At 41.3% G+C, this 23,374-nt stretch overlaps 1 protein-coding gene across 1 annotated transcript in view; it reads left to right on the forward strand.

Moving 5' to 3' along the window:
* Positions 1 to 914: 914 nt before the first annotated feature.
* The window catches only part of xxylt1 (xyloside xylosyltransferase 1), a 180,092-nt gene continuing 157,632 nt past the window's right edge, over positions 915 to 23,374 (forward strand). The window contains exon 1 of the mRNA XM_072572529.1: positions 915 to 1,518. Within this exon, the coding sequence (XP_072428630.1) occupies positions 1,021 to 1,518 (498 nt within the window). The 5' untranslated portion in view covers positions 915 to 1,020. The remainder of the gene's footprint in view (positions 1,519 to 23,374) is intronic.

Below are 23,374 nucleotides of genomic sequence, written 5' to 3' on the forward strand. Positions count from 1 at the left end.
TGCTGGCCTTCATAACAATAGGGATTGAGTATAGAAGCAAAGAGGTGCTTCTGCAGCTGTACAGGGCCCTGGTGAGACCACACCTGGAGTACTGTGTGCAGTTCTGATCTCCAAATTTGAGGAAAGACATTCTGGCTATTGAGGGAGTGCAGCGTAGGTTCACTAGGTCAATTCCTGGAATGGTGGGATTACCTTACACTGAAAGACTGAAGCGACTGGGCTTGTATACCCTTGAGTTTAGAAGACTGAGAGGGGATCTGGTTGAGACATATAAGATTATGAAAGGATTGGACACTCTGGCAGCAGGAAACATGTTTCTGCTGATGGGTGAGTGCCGAACCAGAGGACCCAGCTTAAAAATATGGGGTAGACCACTTAGAACAGAGATGAGGAGAAACTTCTTCACCCAGAGAGTGGTGGCTGTGTGGAATGCTCTGCCCCAAAGGGCAGTGGAGGCCCAGTCTCTGGATTCATTTAAGAAAGAGTTGGATAGAGCTCTTAAAGATAGTAGAATCAAGGGTTCTGGAGATAAGGCAGGAAGAGGTTACTGATTAGGAATGATAAGCCATGATCATATTGAATAGCGGTGCAGGCTCGAAGGGCTGAATGGCCTACTCCTGTGTCTATTGTCTATTGTCCCCTGGTCATTTCCCTCTGGCCATGGAAGCTCCCCTGGTCATTTCCCTCTGGCAATGGAAACTCCCCTGGTCATGTCTCTCTGGCCGTGGAAGCTCCCCTGGTCATGTCTCTCTGGCCGTGGAAACTCCCCTGGTCGTTTCTCTCCGGCCATGGAAACTCTCCTGGTCATTTCCTGAAAGCTCTCGTTGCTCCTCATTGGCGGCTGTAGTTCTCATTGCCGCTACATCACGGCTGTGAGCTCCTGGGATTGGCTGCTGCTGGAAGGAGCCTGCCCCTTCCACCTATCGGCTTCACCATGGCGCTTCGCTGGTGGACGGGCTGCAGATAGATTTCAGGTTGTCCCGGAGGCGCAACAGCTGGGACCTGCACGGTCAGGAAACAATGGGATTGTGCAGGAAGATTGTCCAGAGTAAGGCCTCCTTCCGTTCCTACCACTTTGGGCTGCTGTTGGTCGCTGCGTTGGCAGTGTTTGCCTTTTACTACTTAGGATCCAACCATGAAAATTTTTCCAGCACCACCCGGAGAATGAAGGAAAATCAGGCAGGAAAGAGTTCACAGGGCGACGCTCAGTTGACAGCTAATCTCAGTGGGAAGAAAGCGGCGGAGTCTCAAGGAAGTACCCCCTTTGCTAACCCCGAGCCTGAGGACACAGCGGGGAAGCAGGCGGTGCAGTTTCATGCTCTGATGATGTTTACCAAGGTGGACAAAAACTACGGTCTCCAAGAGAAATTTACGGTTGCCATCAAGTCGATGGTAAAACATGCAGTGTTCGAGGGTGATGAGGTACTCTGTCTGCATTTTGTTGCTGATGTCCCCAGCAAGAAGATAGGAGAACCACTTCTACAGCAACTGATGCAAATCGCTCCCTTCAAATATCAGGTACCACGCTATGTCTTGTTCTCTCGCTCTGTCCAATTACATCGGCAGTAACAGTATGCGATTACTCTGACTGCGTTTTATCCTGTTTAGAGTGTATTTAGTTTTGAATGTAATTATGTTAGATTCAACAATAAATATGTAAAATTTATGTGATTTATGTAAAATTGGTTTTAGAAGGATTTATAATGCAATGCTGAGCCTGAAAGTACTGAAATCACACCATTTCATGTCTCTGAGGGAAGTTTGCAGTTGTTGCATGGCCACTTCAGCATACCCAACGATATTGACTCATCTGCCTGGTCTTTATTCTGTGAGCACAGTTGTGCCCAGAGGTTCTTGGGGAAGGAGCGGGGTGGTTTCTGTGGTAATTGTACCAGATGGTCACCGCTGGCATTTTATGGTATTTGCCACTTTTACCAATGTTGTGGTACTAGTGAGGTTTGTCTAAGGTAGTTTGCTTCTGAGTAGGCCTTTTTATTAGTTAGTCTATTATCTATAGAATAGATCTTAGATGGAATTAGAAAAGAGCTCTTGGATCACAAGAAGGTCTGTTGCAAGATAGCACTAAGTATAACTACATTTGGAGGTGCCAGTATTGGACTGGGGTGTACAAAGTTAAAAATCTCACAACACCAGGTTATAGTCAAACAGGTTTATTTGGAAGCACTAGCTTTTGGAGCACTACTCCTTCAGGTGGTTTGACAGAACAGCACTGCAAAAGCTAGTACTTCCAAATAAACCTGTTTGACTATAACCTGGTGTTGTGTGATTTTTAACTTTGTACATTTGGTCAGGAACATAGCTACTGGAACTTTAGGGAGCTAGTGCAAATATATTTGGTCCCTCGTAAAGCTAGAGCAGAACTCCTGGTCTCAACTCTGATTGTATGTGACATTATTAAAAAGGGTGGAGCCAGTGTGACATGAACATTAACCCCTTCAGCTCCATTAGCTTACACAACATCTCTGTTTTCTTCCCATTGTTAGCCTAATCACACATATGCAATCACATATAATCTGTGACTTCACAAATGCAGGTAGTATGGTTGTTCCACATTTTTCTCAGAATGTAGCTTTATTGGAACTTGGGGGACTTGTTTGAGAATTGATGAACATGGTTAATCTGTGGGTAATTTCTTTGGAGAAAGATCTTTTATGTCTTGGACATCCGCTCAGGAGTTTTTCAGTGTTGATGTTAGTTAATTTCCATTAACTTCCTGAAGTTCTTTCACAGAGGATTTACTACTTTCTAACTTTGGGATTAGATTAGATTACATTACAGTGTGAAAGCAGGCCCTTCAGCCCAACAAGCCAAAGCGCAACCCACCCATACCCCTACATTTTATCCCTTACCTAACACTACGGGAAATTTAGCATGGTCAATTCACCTGACCTGCACATCTTTGGACTGTGGGAGGAAACTGGAGCACCCGGAGGAAACCCACGCAGACACGGGGAGAACGTGCAAACTCCACACAGACGGTTGCCCAAGGTTGGAATTGAACCCGGGTGTCTGGCGCTATGAGGCAGCAGTGCTAACCACTGTGCCGCCCGCAATTGCCTATAGTATCATGAATGTCCCTCATTGAAAGATAGCTACTTTGATGAAACAAGCTATTTCTTCCTTGCCGTAGCTAGAGAATTTGTAACAGTCAATATATTTGTGATTATAAGAGATCTGTTTCTTTTTCTCCGTATCCTAGAAGCTTAAACCAGATAATTTTTTTTGACTCTGTCCTATATCTGTGGACATGGATTTAACTCCTTTCGAGACATATATATGTTAATCAAGCTAGATGTGTGTTTGTATAATTGGTGAAGTAATTACAGTCACACTGTTGTGTTGCTTGTTCACCCAAGACTATCTTTCTCACCGGCATCGACAATACTGCTAAATCAAGTTGCTTACCAAAGTATTCTGCTTGTGACCAACATTAAAGATTCCTGAAAGAGCTCAAGTGGGTTTCAGTGCTAATTTTTGCTTTCAGTATTTGCTTCTTCTTGCAAACTTTGCAGAGATTTGGCTTCAGATCTGCCTTCAGTGATGACAAGTGTTTACCAAACATGACAATCCAATATCTGCAGATTTCACAATAAGTGACAAGATCTCTGTTGTCTTTTTGTGATTTCTAGCTGCTACTCCATTGATGGAGCCCTGGCTGTACACCTAATCATGCCTAATTCTGCTGTGTCCCTCCCAGAATGTCTCCCCAAGGACAAGTTGGAAAAAACAATCTCTTGTCATACACTAGTAAGCCTTTCTTGATCTCAAAATGCTGTTAGTGATCAAAGTATGTGTTCAAAGCTAACTTCCTGGATTATTGGTCTGGACATCCTTCAACACAATACTGCCAAATGGTAGTGCAGTTTTCGTCACTCTTCTGGTTTTGTTGAGTTTGGTTAAGTCTCTCTTAGTTTTCCAGTTCCTGTTTCTTCTTGGCCCTTTGACATTTTTTATACCTTTGTATGTAATCTGAGCAGATTCTTCTTTTTGGTTTAGGAAGCCCAAGAATGGTCCCTTGATTAGTTGGTTAAAAACAGTTAGTTGCTGGACCAGCTGTTCTCTTGGAGCTTGTGGGACTCCTTCTGATCTCTGAGGAAGTGAAGGTCCAAGCATGTTGGTTCAAAAGTGAGGAGTGTTGTTTGCAAACTGTGTACATATTTTCAATTAGCTCACTCCTATGTGTTGCAGTATAATTTGTAGCATTCTTGTGCTCTGAACATTTATTCCACCAGTATATAGTCTCACCTCTGGAGCTGTAACTTCTGCTTCTTCAGCCATGGTAACAAGTCTGATCAGATAGTGATTTTGGCTCGAGTATCAAGTTTAAATTCAGTACAATGTCCAGAGTCATAAATAACTTCTGTGGATTCTGGATTATTGAGAACATCAATTTACCCTTAAATGCTTTCATTTTCTTTGTAGGAGATTTCTGTACCTTACTAAGATCTTTGCTGTGAAATTTTTCCTTTTCTGCAGCTCTGTAATTGGGTGTCACTTATGCACTTAGTGTTTGATTTTGAGTCCATGCTATATCTTAAGAAGTCACGCCTCCACAAAGTCCAATCTTGCGTTCTGTACAGTCCATCTCTGACCTTGAATTTACTTGGAAGTATTATATCTTTTTCCATTTCTTCTCAATATGCTGTTTAATCTTATTACCATGAAAGCTGTTTTAATTCTTGCAATCATTGAAAGCTGTCCCTTAAGCTTATAAACTTAGAAAATCCCTACAGTATGGAAACAGGCCCTTTGGCCCAACAAATCCACACTGACCCTCCGAAGAGTAACACGTCCAGATCTGTTCCTCTTCCTATTACTCTACACTTATCCCTGACTAATACACCTAACCTACACATCTCTGAACACTAGTGGCAACGTAGTATGACCAATACACCTAAACTGCACGTTTTTAGACTGTGGGAAGAAACCGGAGCACCCAGAGGAAACCCACGGAGACATGAGGAGAATGAGCAAACTCCACACAGACAGTTGCCCAAGGTTGGAATCGAACCTGAATCCCTGGCGCTATGATGCAGTAGTGCTAACCACTGAGCCACCATGCCAACTTGTATTCACATCTGCCATTATCAAAAGTTACTGTAGAGCTTGCTGGAGTTTGTGCAGTACTTCCTTTATTTGCTGGTATCTAAGCTCTTCAGAATTTTGTTTTCCACAATCATATTCACCCCTCAACCTTCTCTGCTCTGAAGAAAACAATTCCAATCTGAACCTTGATACCCATTGTAGCTGAATTGCTTCAGGCTTGGCAATGTCCTTTGCATCTCCTCTGCATCCCCATGAGTGCAATCACACTCCTCCTATAGTATGGCAACCAGAATTGCATGTAGTACTCCAACTGTGGCCTAACTATTGTTGTACACAGCTCCATCATAATCTTCTTGCTCTTGTAATCAATGCTTTTATGTATAAAGTATCCATGTTCCTTAATAACCACCTTATCTACTCCTCATGCTGCCTTTATCTATGCACATGTACACCAAGGGGGCATAGCTTTAAATTAGGGGGGGTAGATATAGGACTGATGTTAGGGGTAGGTTCTTCACTCAGCGAGTCGTAAGTTCATGGAATGCCCTGCCAGTAGCAGTAGTGGACTCTCCCTCTTTATGGGTATTTAAGCGGGCATTGGATAGGTATATGGAGGATAGTGGGTTAGTGTAGGTTAGGTGGGCTTTGATCGGCGCAACATCGAGGGCCGAAGGGCCTGTACTGCGCTGTATTCTTCTATGTTCTATGTTCTAAGGTCGCACTGATAGTCTATGCTTCTGAGGCTCTGACCATTCAATATGTACTCCCTTACTGTTAGTCCTCTTCAAAATGCATCATCTCATATTTTACTAAGTTTTAGAAGTGCAGCTGATTTTTCTCTTTCTCTAGCCTACACTGTTTCCCCAGACATTTTTAAGCAGTGTAAATTAAACCATAAAATTATAAAGAATTACTAAATGGTTAATTGAAAGAAAAGACAAATAGATTTCATTGCTGGCAAATGTTAGGCCACACTTTGGTTGTAAAATACACTTTTTGGTGAAAGGCTAATAATACCAGCAGTCCAAAGAGACTTTGGATCCATGTGCATGGATCATTAAAATGTCAGAGAATGAAAAAAAAATTAAAAAGGCTGATCAAATGTTAGCCTTTATATCCAGAGGATTACAGTACAAGGAGATGCGAACAATGTTCCCTTTAAAAGGTCATTGTTGAACTCAGCTAGTTTTTTCAGTGTGTGCTATCTTAAAATTTAATTTGCTTGGTTACTCAACTCATCAACATGGTATCAGGCCAATGGTGTACCTTTTGGGCTGCTGCGTGCCCACACATGCCTGCGGCTTAGCAACAACAGCTGACACTTTACTACCTCCTTCATTCTTCCTGATGTTCAACGATAAGGCATAGACTTATGAAAATGCTGTACCTCTTAATAAATGCGCCACTTCTGATTCATTTTTGAATTTTGAAGTTAAGATTAATAGGTTCCACTTTACAAAACGAAGACTTATGTTATCTTGCTCCATCAATGCAGCTTCCCATAAACAGACTGAGTCTGTTAATGATTCAGCCTGCAGGTTTTAAATATGAAAGAAATAATGTGCACAGAACCAACAATTAGCCTGTGATGTGGGAGTTCACCACTCTCTACTGCATCTTCTGAAACGTGGGTACACCATTATATCCAATTAAAAACTGGCAAATGGAATTATTTGCAAACATAAAAATACATTAAGTTTAGAATGTATGTGAAGAATTGACAGTAATAGAGAAACTCAGCAAATTTGGTAGAGTTTCTTCAGCATTTTGTTTTTATTTCAAGTTGCAGTATTTTGAGTTTTAAGAACTGACACTGCATGCCCTTAAATGCAATATGCCTTGAAGGGATGTGCTCATGATATTGTCACCATATCACACGTTTGACCTTGTAATATAAAGCTCTTCATCTAATTGAGCTCTGTCCTCTTTCAGCATGACCGCGCACTTCCCATGGTGTATCTCCATCTGAACTGTTTAGCTTGATTCCAGACACCCAAGTGCCTGTGATTGTAATATACAGATGTAAAATACCAGGAAGTGCAATAAAAGTTCATTGAATTCTTCAGTACTACATGACCCATATCTCATATTTACGTTATGCCTTGTCACCTCACATCACGGTGGCTATGTAGTAGTAAGCTCCAGTATTTGCTTATAAAAGAATTTTTGTTGAAGATTAGACTAACTCTGGGTCTTAAAACATTTGGAAGACCAACCACAATAAGTTTTTACTTGTGTGCAGATCCACAACTTCAATAGCTAGGAAGCAGACACCTGTCCTGCCAAATGTGAAGACTTACCAAGCTAGAAGTCTTCTATCTCCTTTACAAAAATAAAAGTAAATGAAGTGTCAGCCTAGTTCTTGCCATGAAAGCTGAGGCACAGCTATTAAAACACTTGTTACAGGTTTAAAACTAACATCAGCAATCAAATGATAGTGTCAGTTCAACTGCATAGGACACCACATTCGGTAAAACAACATTTCAATCGCTAAAAAGTGAATCTATAACCTGGAGAAGCATACATGCTTGCAGTGGTTGGTTGTGCCATTTTGTCGTAAGAGATCTCCTCTCAAGATCATTTAAAAGATTTCTTGTTATTGGCAAGCAGTGGATTTGCCGATTAATTACACATGGGCTTTCTGAGGATGATATAAAATTGTCCAGACAAGATCTGGACACATCCTGAAGAAGGCTCACTGGACCCGAGTTGTTAACTCTGTTTTCTCTCCACTCCTGCAAGATCAGGAGTATACCTGAGAACCAGCTTAAGGTACAAATCAACTACATGTTAACAGACTTCAATTCATGTTGTACAGGCACAAACCCCGAGAGTCTATTGATTCTGCAAGTGGATGAGTGTGACCGCTTTGAAGAAGAACTCTTGGAGAGGCTAATCCAGTTAGTAATCACCTCTACTTGAGTCAAAGTCCTCTGCAAAGATTTTCTGGGTAAGAGAAAAGGCCAGATACTTAGATGATACTTAGATGAGATCCTGAAGGTCCAGTTTTCTGAAGAAGGGCTCATACCCGAACCATTGATTCTCCTATTCCTGAAGAAGGGCTCATGCCTGAAACGTCGATTCTCCTGCTCCTTGGATGCTGCCTGACCTGCTGCGCTTTTCCAGCAACACATTTTCAGCTCTGATCTCCAGCATCTGCAGTCCTCACTTTCTCCTACTTAGATGAGATGTCAGGCCACCATCAGTTACAGGCACAGAGTGCAGCCAATGCTGTTCATATGGTCAGCAGTACGCACCGACCAAGCTAGAACATCATAAATACAGTTTGACATACCTACTCTGAGGTTGTCTGGCATTTCTTCACATCTGCAAAACATGTGATACCAAAGGGCATTAAGTCAAATGGGGAGAAAATCAGTGTCCAAAATCCCACATTGCACCCTGTGCGTCACTGAGGGCTCACTCAGTGCTCATGTTCCTGGAATGTTTCCCAGCTGATTAATATCTGTAATGAAGCAAATGCACATTTGAACTCTGCTCTATTCAAATGCCAAAATGTAGAGCTGGGGCAGGACTGCCCAGAGGTTTTCATTGACCAACCTCCAGGAGCAACGCAGTCATGCATAAAGGAACAACATGCAGTGAAGCTTGAAGTAGCAATGTGCTGTCATGCATGAAGGAGCAACGCATTGTCAGATGCAAAGTGCAAGACAATTTGTGTTACTCTGGTTCAGAACCCGAGCACTGATATGTCTGTAATTGGAAGTGATCTGCAGACTGGAGAGCTTAGCTGGGTCTCGCTGGTGTAGGTTGTCTGAAAGGGCTATAATCTGTGCCCCAGTGGCAGCCTCCCTCAGGACAGCAGAATTGTAAACCTAAGGCAAGGCATGTGCAAGTTGAGCACCTTCAGCATCCTCTATCAGAGGATGGAGCCAATTCATTGATGAGACCTGCTTCTGTAGAGAGCTGTTGAATTCTGAGGCAGCAAAGGAGCATTGCATTGAAGTGCCTGAGAATACAGGCACTACTTTGATTTTAGAATTGAAATGTTCACAAAAATGATACTATGTAGATACAACCTGTTTGTGCTTAGCTAGGATTACTTTGTGCTATACAATAAGATTAGTTTGTATACAAAACTGTTAGTCCCACCAGCAACAGTTAATACTCCAGTCAGTATATCTAATCTTGGTGATTTTGCACAATTGTACAATGTTGCTGTTTCTTGTCATCAAAGTACAGTCTGGGAGCTTTTGCATCCATATGGTAAGTCCATCAGGGCCTTGGAGATCATTATCTGAACGTTTGCTGGATCCAGTTATTCCTTGCAATCATGCTTCCTAGAAGGGCATCATTCAGATAAGCTGCCATCCCCATGGTTACCCATACCACTATGCACACTGACAAGTTCTCCATCTGTCCCCATCCGATTCCTTTCTCATGGACTGCTCCTTCCTCCTTCAATAAGATCAGTCCTTCCACTGTCTCTGCATTCTCAAGGGCCACTCCTAATTACTCGGCCGTGCTATGAAGGATAACAAGAGACTGTGATCATTTGGAAGGTCCTATTGTATACTGTAGAGCACCACCAAAGAAAGTGTACCTTTGTCAGATCAATGAACTCGACACTCCGTGTTCTTGGCTCTCACTGTAGCACATTTGTAGCTCTCATAGAGAGGTGAGAATTCATTTCCTCAGAGGATCACCCTCGTGTCCTGGAATTCATCTGCCATCTTGGGTTTGGAATGGAAGAGCTGAGTCGGAGTTCATTGGCAGAGAGTAACTGTATCTTGACAGCTAACAGGAAAGTGTACATGCTGGAATAAGCACAAAATGTTTGTTTAAATAAATCAACAGAAAATATGTTTTATAACAGGAGTAGTCAGTTATAGGTCAAATGAAGTTAAACAATATTTGCTAACTGATTCTCTTGTGGTGACTTGTGCAGTTATTTAGTTTTACAATTTCATGAACAGATGCAGGGGCATATGAGGCTGTTTGCTTGGAATGTATTATGTGATGTATGCTATCATGTTCCGGTCCTTCCATGTCCTCCGCTGCCCATAATAAAAAGCATTGAAAAATGAATGTGTCATTTTGTGTTTAAGTTTCTCATATTTTTGGGCTTGCTGTTGGTAGCATTGCATCTGACTTCAACCATCAATACATTTTAGTCATGTTCTTATTTAAATGTATAATAGAAGTTGGCAACTATCTCAATGATTTAGGAATAAGAAACTAGCATTTGCATAATGGCTTGTCAACTCAAAGTATCTCAAAGCATAACACTTAACAATCACTGCCATTTAGTCATTATGGTATTGTTGTGAAGATGTGGGTGTACCTTTTTAAGAGAGTTAAAAGCAGCAGAACTACCGGACACAGCGCCAAGTGTTCTCAAGAAGGCAGCAACGTAACACTGGGTCGAACAATTCGATTAGTTCATTGCGTAGAGATAAAAACAAATTCTAATACGACCAATCAGTTTAAATTATGTCCGGAAAAGATATCAAACTCCAATCCAGTTTGAATTGAGTATATTGACAATCTTAAAAGCCAATAACATAATCTGATACTCTGGGATATAAGACCGGGGGGGAAATTGAACAGATCAGAGGAGAACTGCTAAGTCCTAGCATGTACCAGACTGCTTGAAAAAAAATCTCTCTTAAAAGTATCTTTTCGATCAGTAGTCTGTGATACAGAAATTCCTAACAAGGAGAAAAGAAGACACAGGAAGACAAGAACCTACAGCTGCCTGGTTTTGAAATAAGAAGTGTGGTTTTGTAAGTCTTATTTGGGAGTTTATTGGACGAGTATCATAGGAGGGAAGGTAAAAGATAGGTTAGAGAAAGAAATTATAAGTAGTGGTTAGTTAATTATTTACTGTTATACTTTAAGAAATAAAATTATTAATTTTTACTTTGCATAGTTCTCGGCCACTCAAAACTTTACAGATTACTGCATGGGATAAATCTTTTCTGTGTCGCTGGTTTTAAATTAAGAAGGAGAGTTTACCCTATGTCGTAACAGTTTGGGAGCTCGGATCCGTGATTTGAACTGTTTTTGACCGATTTGAATAGATTTGGGAGTACGAAAAGTCCCAGCAGATTTAAACATTTACAGGTTAGTGTCCAAGATCTTTAAATAAAGTGCAAGTGAGACAATTTGTTTAATATTGGTGACTTGTGGTTGATTAAATTAAAAGTGAGAGAAATGACTCTTAAAATTGCTAAAGAGGTTCTGGGATTTGAAGACAATTCTCAAATTCACCAAAAAAGTTAAAGAAGGAAAGCGAAAGTCCATACTTTTAAAATTAGCAAATAAGTTAGATTTGGGTTTAACCAAGGATGGAAATAAAGCTGAAAGTGTAAAGGGACTACTGAAACACTTAGGTGTGTCAGAGAAACAGACAAGTGCAGTAGCGGTAGAAAAACTTAAATTACAATTGAGGAAAATAGAGTTAGAAGATAAACAAAGGGAGAGAGAGAGAGAAAGAGACAGAGAGAGAGAGAAGAGAGGGAGTGAGAAAGGGAAAGAGAGAGAGAAGGCTCTTGGCTGAGTAAAGAGAGAGAGAGAAGAAAGGGGGAGAGAGAATTTGAACTTGAAGTTGCGACTTAGTCAGCTAGATTAAGTTAACAGGATGAGCTTAAAAGAGAAGGTAGTGATATATATAAATATGTCAAATCTCTGCAACATTTTGAGAAAGATGTTGAAGCCTTCTTTACTAATTTGAAAAATTGGCGAGGCAGATGGAGTGGTCTGAGGATTTATGGGTAATACTAGTTCAGACAAATTGGTAGACAGAACTAGTGAGCTGTTTGCCACACTGTCTGATGAGGCGTCAAGAGATTATGAAGAGATTAAACAGGCTATTTTAAATGTTTATGAATTGGTACCAGAAGCATATAGACACCAGTTCAGAAACACAAAGAAGGAACCAGGTCAGACTTATGTTGAGTTTGAAAGAATTAAACGTAGTCATTTTGATCGATAGGTGTGTGCTTTGAAAACAAGTAGGATATTTGAGACTCTCAGAGAGATTATTCTGCTGGTGGAGTTTGAAAACTCACTTCCAGAGCTAATAAGAATCCACGTGGAGGAACAGAAAGTTCAGGAAGTGAGAAGGGCGGCAGAATTAGCAGATGAGGACACGCTGGTGCATAATACAAACTTCCAGCCAGAAATTTCATCCTGTGTGGGATAGATGGTGGGTGAAGGGGAGAGCCTAGACTACTAAACCAAGAATAGTGAGTACTGGTAAGATTTTACCACAGGATAAAAAAGAAGCCCAAGAGGGTGGAAAGAAGGTGAAAGGCGTCAGGTGTTTCAACTGTGGTGAAGTGGGACACGTAAAGAGATAGTGGTCGTTAAAGAAAGGCACTATGGGAAAAGATGTGATAAAAGAAGTGGTTAGTTAATTATTCTCTGTTATACTTTAAGAAATAAAGTTGTTAATTTTTACCTTATATAGTTCTCGGCCACTCGAATATTTACAGATTACTGCACGGGATAAATCTTTTCTATGTTGCTGGTTTTAAATTAAGCAGGAGATTTTACCCTGTGTCATAACAGTTATGATAAGTAATAATCCATTGCATCAATAGTAATGAGAGGAATAAATAGGTCATTCTGTTTGTGGTAGTTTTGGTTGAGTGAAGAATGCTGACCAGAGTAAACCCAGAATGAAATATGGATGCTTGTTGATTGTGCTCGCTACAAAATCTTGGCAATGGTATTGTTATGTAGTTGCTTTTCTGCTCAGTGATCTGCCAGATGGTGCATGCATAGAGTTTTGGTGACAAGAAATCTTTGGATCTCTTCCGAATGGAGTGATATGTGGCAAAGAGTCTGATTCCTGAGAGGTTCCATCTGAAGTGTATGAAAAATGCTTTGTTATTTTTCTTCATTCACAGGATGTAGCTATTGCTAATAAATAGCATAATTGCTCTATCCTATCACTCAGTTCAGGAGATACCCAAAACCATGAGGAGCACGGATAAGGTGAATAGTCGAGCTCTATCCTCACTGCCCGAAACTGAATTGCTTGCTGGACCATTTGAGAAGGATAAACACATTGCTGTGAATCTGATGTGGCATGTGCAGCAAACAAGGGAAGGGTGGCAGGTTCCCCTTCTTACTGGATGTTTTTGCATTACACTTTTTTTTGGCCATTATATCTCCTGAAGCCAAATATGCAAATGTGTCCTGACTTTTATTGCATCTTGCTGAGTTGGCATTGTTTTCCCCATTGGCTCGGTATATGATGTTGCTGCCCCCTAGTGGCTGGGCCTAAGCCATTCAGTGCTGCCGGCTGTTGTGCCTGGAGTCACAGGGAACAGGAAATTATCTCCAGAAGAGATTTAGTATTTCACAGGCCAAATTGACTGACTGACGAACAAACAGCGCAAGACCAAGACAGTCTGACTACACGAATACAAAGGAATCTTGAGGCTGAAATCACCAAATAAAAAGACAGCCTTGCTGGACACAACAAAATGAAAGAGTTAGCTAAGCTAAATCAACAGAGCCAGATTTTGAAATAACCAGATGGCATATCATTGCAATTAATCAACCTTTTGCAGGTGTACCATCACAAAACACACTCTAAAGATCATGGGTATAATGTGTGTAACTGAACAGACAAAGATGGGATTAGCTAGAATAACAAACAGCAGTTAATACATGAGAACTTTTGGTTATATATTTGCTAAATTGGGTAACTCAAAATGTACATGATAATACTTGCAATTTTTTATCAAAAGGAGGATTTTAGATTGAAATGCAGTCCAAAGTCCTTTCTAGTTTGCTGTAGTCATGTGACATCTACTATGAAGCACTTGTTGCAGGCAGACATCTTACATTCACTTCATAAAGACCTGGTGTCTGTAAGCGATGCCTTTGCAATAAATTGACCCAAGTTCATGCCATTACATTGATTTATGTGCAAATGTTATCGTCAAAGATTGCAGCAGCTAATGGAACGAAAAGGTATCTCTGATTTTCACAACATAATATAGTCTGAAAGCATAAAAAGCATTTTATAAGGTGCAACAAGGAAGTTTACTGCACAAGATAAGGGCTCATGGACTTTGTTGTGATTATTTAGCATGAATAGAAAGTTGGTCAACCAAGAGAAATGAGAGATCAGCAATAAATGGACATTTTTCAATTGATAAGCTCTGAAAGTGGATTTGCAGGTTGGACAAGGTGGTGAAGAAGGCATTTGGCTCGCTTGACTTCATTGAGTATAGGAGTTGGGACATGTTGCAACTGTAATTGGATTGAATTGAATTGAATTTATTGTCACGTGTACTGAAGCACAGTGAAAAGCTTGGTTTTGTGAGCAATACAGGCAGATCACAGAGTTAAGTAGCAGGGATAGTAAATAATAGATAAACAGTAGCAAAACCAAAAACACAGGTATGGGCGAATGTTAAGAGTTTGTGAGTTCATTCAGTATTCTAACAACAGTAGGGTAGAGACAGTTGTGAAACCGGCTGGTGCGTGTGTTCAGGCTTCTGTACTTGCTCCCCAATAGTAGAGATCGTAGAAAAGCATTGCCAGGGTGTGATGGATATTTGAGAATGTTGGCAGCCTGTCCTTGTCAGTGGGCCTAGTCGATGGATTTTATAGATGCGAGGTTGGCCTTTGTGATTGTCTGGGCTGAGTTCACCACTCTCTATAACCGTCTCCAATCTTGAATGGTGTTACCGTACCAGGTAGTGATACATCCAGACAGAATGCTCTCTATGGCACACCTATAAAAGTTGGCATGGGTATTCACCATCATGCCAAATTTTCTCAGCTGCCTGAGGAATAAGAGACGTTGTTATGCCTTGGTAACCAGTGCATCTACATGAAGTGTCCAAGAAAGCTTGCTGATGACCACTTCCAGGAGCTTGACACTCTCCTCTCTTTCCACCTCTGTGTTGTTAATGTGTAGGGGGGCATGAGTAATATCCCGCCCAAAGTCAATAAGGAGTTCCTTGGTTTTGCTGGCATCGAGAGCTAGGTTGTTCTCAGTGCACCATTTTTCCAGGTCTTCCACTTCCTGTCTATAGTCCGTTTCGTCGCCATCTGAGATTCGACCGACTATGGTGGTGTCATCAGTGAACTTGTAAATGGCATTAGCTTGGTATTTGGTGACACAGTCATGGGTATACAGTGAGTACAATAGGAGGCTGAGTATGCACCCCTGGGGGGGGGGATCCAGTGTCAAGTGTTGGTGAGGATGGAAAATTGTCCCCACTGATTGTGGCCTGTGGGTCAGGAAACTAAGGTTCCAGTTGTAGAGAGTGGGACTTAGTCCGAGATCACTAAATTTAGTAATCAGTCTCGAGGGAATAATAGTGTTGAAGGCTGAACTTAGTCAATGAGCAGGATTCTTATGTAGCTGTTCTTGGTGTCCAAGATGTTCTAGAGAGGAGTAAAGGGCAGGTGATATGGCATCTGACGTGGATCTGTTGGTCCAATAGGCAAATTGGAGTGGGTCAAGAGTAGTAGGGAGGCTGGAGTTGATTAATGCCATGACCAGCCTTTCAAAGCATTCCATGACCACCAAAGTTGGGGCCACTGGGCGGTAGTCATTGAGACATGCTGCATGAGCCTTCTTGTTGTTGGCTCTCGTAAAACAGGTAGGGACAGTGGCCTGCTGCCGGCAGAGGTTGAAGATGTCCAGGAAGACCTCTGCCAGTTGATCTGCGCTTGCTCTGAGTGCACAGCCTGGTACTCCGTCTGGTCCCATCGCTTTCCTTGGATTCACACGAAGGAAAACTGATCTGACCTCTGAAGCAGTGACTGTTGGGATATGTTCGTCAGGACTTTCAGAATAGGTGTTAGCTCTCCACCGAAATTCTGCTTAAAGCGCGCATAGAAGGTGTTGAGACGATCTGGATGGGATATATCATCATCTGCTATCTTGCACTGTCTCTTTTTCAAACCTGTGATGTGAGGCCACTTTTAGAATACTGCATTCAATTCTGGTTGCCCTGCTGTAGGAAGGATGTTGTTAAACTTGAAAAGATTCAGAAAAGATTTGCAAAGGTGTTGCTGGGACTGGTGTGTTTGAGCCAAAGGGAGAGGTTGAATAGGCTAGGGCTTTTTTTCCCCTAGAGTGTCGGAGACTGAGGGGTGGCCTCATAGAGGTTTATAAAATCATGAGGAGCATGCATAGGGTCAGTGGCTTTTTCCCGGGTTAGGGGAGTCCAAAACTAGAGGGCATAGGTTTAAGGTGAGAGGGAAAACTTTTAAAAGGGACCTGAAAGGCAAATATTTCACACAGAGGGTGGAGCATGTTTGGAATGAACTGCCAGAGGAGGTGGTGGAAGTGGGTACAATATAAATAGGAAGGGTTTAGAGGATATTGGCCAAATGCTGGCAAATGGCACTAGATCAGTTTAGAATATCTGATCATCATGGACTAGATGATCTGAAGGGTCCATTTCCATGCTTTATAACTCTATGAATCTATTTATCAAACTGCATTTTGCTTTTGTTTAACCACATTGACTTGGTCTAATCTTACCACAAATTTGGAAGTGCTTTGTTAAGACTTCCTTAACATTTGTGGGTGGCATGGTGGCACAGTGGTTAGCACTGCTGCCTCACAGCGCCAGAGACCCGGGTTCAATTCCCGACTCAGGTGACTGACTGTGTGGAGTTCGCACATTCTCCCCGTGTCTGTGTAGGTTTCCTCCGGGTGCTCTGGTTTCCTCCCACAGTCCAAAGATGTGCAGGTCAGGTGAATTGGCCATGCTAAATTGCCCATAGTGTTAGGTAAAAAGGGGTACATGTAGGGTTATGTGTGGGTTGTACTTTGGCGGGTCGGTGTGGACTTGTTGGGCCGAAGGGCCTGTTTCCACACTGTAAGTAATCTAATCTAATCATTAATTTTCAACACTTCCCGAGTATTCCTGTCAAATTAATTGGTTTGTAGTTCCCTGTTTTTTCTCTCTCTCTCTATCTTGAATAGCAATATCACACTTGTTAACTTCCAATCTTCTGAGAATGTTCCAGATTTCGACAATTTGGGAAAATCATAGCCAGGATGTAGACCATCAGGCCCTGATGGTTTGTCAGATTTTAGTGCCTTGAGTTTCTTTAGTACTGTATCTCTGTTGAATGTAATTACCTTAATTTGCTCATTTTTATTGGACCCTAGGCTATCCTGTAGCTCTGGTATGTAACTTATTTCTTCTACTCTGAAGCCGGGTATAATATAATTTTTCATAGTATCTGCCATTTCCTCACTTCCCTGAATAATTCTTTCTGTCTATAAATTTAAGGCACCAATGTCTACTTTAATTACTCCTTTTATACATTTGTGAAAGCTTTTATAATGTGTTTATGTCTTCCTGACAAGTTCAGTATCGTTGCATTTTTTTTACACTTTGAATAAAAGTTTTGCTGGTTTCAAAAGAACGTTCAACTCTCAGTCTTATAAAGAATACTAATGGCACTATTAACCTCTTATTCTATTCTAATAGAACCCTTAAGCCCCTGAGTAAACCATTAATGAATATTTCTCAGAGCTTTTGATCTTTTGATAGAATATATTTTTTGTTTAGCATAACCAATTGTTTCTTTAACTGTTTTCTATTATTTATTTACCACCATTCATTTTTAGCCCCTTTACTCAAATAGCTTTGACCAGCGCTCCCTTCAGACCTATGTATTTAGCTTTGTTTAAGATTCATGCTTGTAATCTTGGGAGGTTTGCAGTGTGGGAGGAGATTACCTCGATAGAAAGGAGCAAGGTCATGAAGGGATTTGAAATGTCAGAATGTTGAAATAAAGGCATTGCTCTACTGGCAGTCCCCATAAGTCAGTGAGCATTGGGATGGTATGTTAACAGGACTGATATAATTTAAGACAAAATGACTGCAAAACATAGGAATAAGGGAGTTTTTAACAATTTAGTAATTGATAATTATTGCTAAACAATCTCTGTGGCCTAAACAAAATTAATTCCTAATGCTAGATGTAAGACAAGATTAAATCTGGTTGTTTAACAGTTATCACGACTTGGCAGTGTAGCTTCCCTCTCCAGTATGCCATCTGTCATCATGGATTGATATGTATCATTTGTTGTAGATGTGTGGTTGGTGTCTGGCATGATACCTTCAGTATCTGAGTCATCATTCTATTTGTTGGGTAGTTGATGATATGCCATGCAGATAAGTCATCTACTTCTTTGCAAGACTCATTGATTTCTTATGACATCATCGCTGGACACTGCCTCTTATACACACATCTTAAACCTGTCTGTTTTATCAAGATGGGATAACGGTCTGCTTGCTTGCTGATCATATACTTGTACCATTTCCTCCCTTCTTTCCATCAGTGCATTGTGCCAATGTGTTGGCATCGTCCCCTCTAAGCTACACAGCCATTCCAAGGATCTGTGCACAATGATTGGTATCAACACGACAATCACGGCATTGTCTTCCATTTCCAGAAGTTGCTGCCATCCATGAACCTTGGAGACCTGCAGAGCCAGAAAGAAAGTCGGAGAGAACACTGGTGCTGAGTTGATAGCCTATAGGGGCAACATGTAGATTTAACACAGCTATCTGAAAATCTTAGTGAGTCTCTTTACATTTAATGGTAGTGGATCTTGCTACCATCAGACTAAGGAGAAGCAATAATATGTTCAACATCCTATTTCCTGCACCTCATGGAAGGGTGCCCAATTGTACTATGGACTGATTTCAGTTGCAATCTGTTGAGCTACACTGAACATACAGAATATTGCAGTCAGGTGTGTGGTGCTGAAAAAGCACAGCAGGTCAGGAAGTGTCCAAGGAGCAGGAGAAACTGTTTCGGGCAAAAGTCCCTCATCAGGAATCTTGACGCTAATCTCCAGCATCTGCAGTACTCACTTTTGCTTGTCCAGAATATTGCAGTCAATGTGCCAACAGCCGTTACTCTAGTGGTATTGATAATTTGTTATCCAAAAGGGAATTCGATGAAACAGTCAGCAGAATGTAATCATGTCCTTGGATATGGAAAATATTAGTTGCAATCTTGCACTGTGGCTAGAAGCTGTCTCGTGTAGAACAAGAGTTCTCTCTGTTATTGAGGTTGCTTGAATTGACTTGTTTCACATGACTGGGTTAGTTGATCAAATGTCCTTATTAATTACAGGCCACTAAATGTATTCTGCACTAATCTCATATTTTTCTGGTACCTACGTGAGCTATGTATGATCTTGTCTTGACGCAGGACCTGCAACATTATGATTTAGTTTCCCTTGAAGATTACACTCTTGCTCATCTCTGAATGACCAGATGATTGTGTTAACTTGGGAACCTGTTAAATGTGTCCAGGCCATTCACTGATGATAATCTTCTTGAGCTGTTGCAACTAATCATCACCAGATGGATCTTGCTGAATCTGCCCAGCTTGACTATGACCAAAATGTATGAGAAGATGTTATAATCTCAAATCTTTGGTATTGAAACTGATCAGTTTGTTACCTCATTTATTGTAAGAATATGTAGATCTGTCCATGCTGGTAGAAACATTATAGGAGGTTCATCCGTTATCAGGGAGACTAAAACCTAGTGGTGTTATCATTAACTGAGTTTCTGGATGAATAATTTAATGTTCTGGGGACCCAATTTCAAATCCCACTACAGCAGATAATGAAGTTTGAATTCAATAAAAAAGAATCTGGAATTAAGAATCTACCGATGGCCATGAAACTGTTATCAATTGTCGAGAAAACGTCTATCAGACTCACTAATGTCCTTCAGGGAAAGAAATCTACCTGGTTTGGCTGACATGTCCATATGATTCCAGACCCATAGCAAAGTGGTTGATTTTCAACTGCCCTCTGAAATGGCCATTCAGTTGTATCAGTCACTATGATGTTTCAACAAAGAAATGAAACTGGATAGACCAACTGGCATTGACCCAGGCAACAGAAAAAGCAACGGCAGAAATAGCCCTTTCGTTCCTGCAAAGTCGTCCTCACTAATATCAGGGACAAGTAGCGAAATTGGGAGAGTTGTCTCAAAAATTAGTCAAGCAACATCCTGACATAATTATAGAATGGGTGGCTGTGTTTTTTTGCACAGGGTGTCCAGGTGGATGGGGTGTCGGAGGTGGGAGAAGGGGTCGTCAGAGGGTGGGTGAGAATCCTGGTTGAAGAAGTAGGCACGGAGGTGAAGGTGGAGGAATTGTAGAATCAAAACTTACAGACAATATCCCAGCACCAACATTACCATCCCTAGAATATGTCCTGTCTCACCTGCAGGTCAGACCCAGCAGAGGTGGTGGCACAGTAGTATGCAGTCGGGATGAATCGCCCTGGGAGTCCTCAACATTGACTCTGGTCCCATGAAGTCTCATGGCTTCAGATTAAACATGAACATAAACATTAAACCTCCTACTGATTACCACGTACCATCCTCCCTCGTTTGGTGAATCGGTACTCCTCCAGGTTGGACAGCACTTGGAGGAAGCACTGAGGGTGGCAAGGGCACAAAATGTCCTCTGGGTGGGAGATTTCACTGTCCACAAGAGAGACTGGCTCGGCAACAGTACGACTGACCGAGCTGGTCAGGTCCTAAAGGACGTAGCTGCTAGACTGGGTCTGCGGCAAGTGGTGAGACAACCAACAAGAGGGAAGAATATATTCAACCTCATCCTTATTAATCTGCTGGCTGCAGATGCATCCATCCACGACAGTATTGGTAAGAGCGACCACCACTCAGTCTTTATAGAGATGAAGGGGTGGGATGGGTGGCTAGATTAAAGTGATGCTGGAAAAGCACAGCAGGTCAGGCTGCATCCGAGGAACAGGAAAATCGACGTTTCGGGCAAAAGCCCTTTGTAGAGATGAAGTCCAGTCTTCGCATTGAGAATACTCTTCATCATGTTGTGTGGCACTATCACCGGCCTAAATGGGATAGACTTTGAACAGGTTTAGCAACTTAAGACTGAGCATCCATTAGGTACTGTGGGCCATCAGCAGCAGCAGAATTATACTGCATCACAATCTATAACCTGATGGTCTGGCATATCCCTCACTCAACTATTACCATCAAGCCAGGGAATCAACCCTGGTCCAATGAAGTGTGCAGGAGGGCATATTCGGAGCACCTCCAGACAAACCTAAAACTGAGGTACTAAACAGGCCTACCTATATGCCAAATAGCATAAGCATTAATTGATAGACAGAGCTAAGCAATCCCACAACCAATGGGCAGATCTAAGCTCTGTGGATCCGCCACATCCAGTCATGAATGGTAGTAGACGATTGAATAACTCACTGGAGGAGGAGCCTCCACAAATATCCCCACCCTCAATGATGGAAGAGCCCAGCACATCAATACAAACGATAAGGCTGAAGCTTGCACAGCAATATTCAGCTAGAAGTGCCAAGTGGATAATCCATCTCAGCTTCCTCCAGTGGTCCCCAGCATCTCAGATACCCGTCTGCAACAAATTTGATTCACTCCACGCGATATCAAAAAATGGTTGGAGGCACTGGATAGGATAGAAGTTATGGGTTCTTGCAACACTCTGGCAATAGTTTTGAAGACTTGTGCTCCCCGAGCTAAGCTGTTTCAATGCACTTACAATACTGCCCTGTATCTGACAATATGGACAATTACTCAGGTATGTCCATCTTGCAAAACATGATAAATCCAAGCCAGCCAATTAGTGTTGTATCAATCTACTCTCGATCATCAGTAAAGTGATGCAAGATGTCATTGACAGTGCTGTCATGCAGTACCTGCTCGGCAATAATAACCTGCTCAGTGATGCCCAGTTTGGGTTCTGCCAGGGCCATTCAGCTCCTGACCTCGTTACTCCCTTGGTTCAAACATGGACAAAGGAGCAGAATTCCAGAGGTGTGGAATATCCTGTTGTACATTGGATTTTTCTGAGCAATTGGATTTAATGTACATTTTAGCTCATATCATTTTATGGCACATAGCTTACATATGTGCTGAAATGTTGGACACAGTCTTGATGGATGAAACAAATCACATCTTATGTAAGACTTGGATCTGGACCTGTTGATGAGTCCTGTAGTTGTTCTAGAGTTAAGCACTTATAGATGCTACTGGGCTTCTAAAACTTCTTTGAATTTGCTTCATTCTTCTGGCATAGCATCAATGGTTTATACTTTGGATTTGTTCAGAAGTATTAGTCTGAAGTATTTGTTGAGTGCAGAGACAATTACCAATTCCAAAAGCCTTTCAGCTATGTTAACTTAAGGGAAATCACACTCTGTATCATTGCCTTGACATTGGCCTATGAATTGGTCAATCTTTTCATCTACAAATCTGAAACCTTTTGTCAGGATCTTTGCAATTGTTGGATGAAATGCTATTTCGATCTATTATCTACTGATTAATCCTTTCTTTGAACAATTGAAATGCTGATAGAATGTCAATCGTATGCCAATCTAAGATGATGTGTTTGTTTTCCAACTTTGAATTACTAGTTTAATATTGTGCATTGCAGTAGTGTGTTTTTCTGTGTTCTTGTTGACTGCTGTGTTCCTTTCTTATTGATATTGCTGTCACTTTAAAAGTTGCAGGTTTGTAGTAGTAGGTTTTTGCCTGGAGGTGGTATTACAACATAAAGGACTGATGATGTCACATGAGCTTTTTTTGTTTTCGCACCAATTTGAAAAAAACAATGGAATTGACTGACCTTTAGAAACGTTTTTTCATATACAAAATTGCTTTTTTCAGTGTTTGTTTTTCTGTTTTTCCTTTATTCTGGGAGTGTTTCCATTAGACTAGGGCTGTCCTTAAGCACTTTGTTTTATTTAAATCAGGTTAGCAGTCTCTTGAGTTCTATTTAAAGACGAATGGAGAGAGAGTACTCACTGTGCTTCATTATAGTTTTGTAACCTTTAATTTTGGTTGTAGTTGTGAATACATCACTGAACAGATTGATGACTTCCCACAACTGTGATGCTGCTATCACTTTTAGCATCAGTCATTAGCATCCACTTACTGCCACAACTGGCTATTAGAACCTGCTTCTTGCCTCTGTTTTCTATACTGTATATGTTAGTCCATATAATATACCACAGATAGTCGAGCTTTGCTAAATCTGATGTCTTGAAGTTTATTTTCAAAAGTAATTGTTCACAAGGCTACAATGTCAAAGATTTTCCCACATTGACTGGGCTTCTGTGCTCACTGATATTACTGTACATTGCATTCTGGCTGACTGGCTGAATCCCATACATGGGCTCTACTCAGAGGAAATAGCTGAAAGCAAGGTGAGTATCTTTATACCAGAATCTCTGATATCTTGATGTCATGTAACTGTCTTAAAGATGTAGTGCCTGTATGGTCTGGAATCAGTGCCT

Source organism: Chiloscyllium punctatum, chromosome 6 (genome assembly GCF_047496795.1).
Source record: "Chiloscyllium punctatum isolate Juve2018m chromosome 6, sChiPun1.3, whole genome shotgun sequence".
NCBI lineage: Eukaryota > Metazoa > Chordata > Chondrichthyes > Orectolobiformes > Hemiscylliidae > Chiloscyllium > Chiloscyllium punctatum.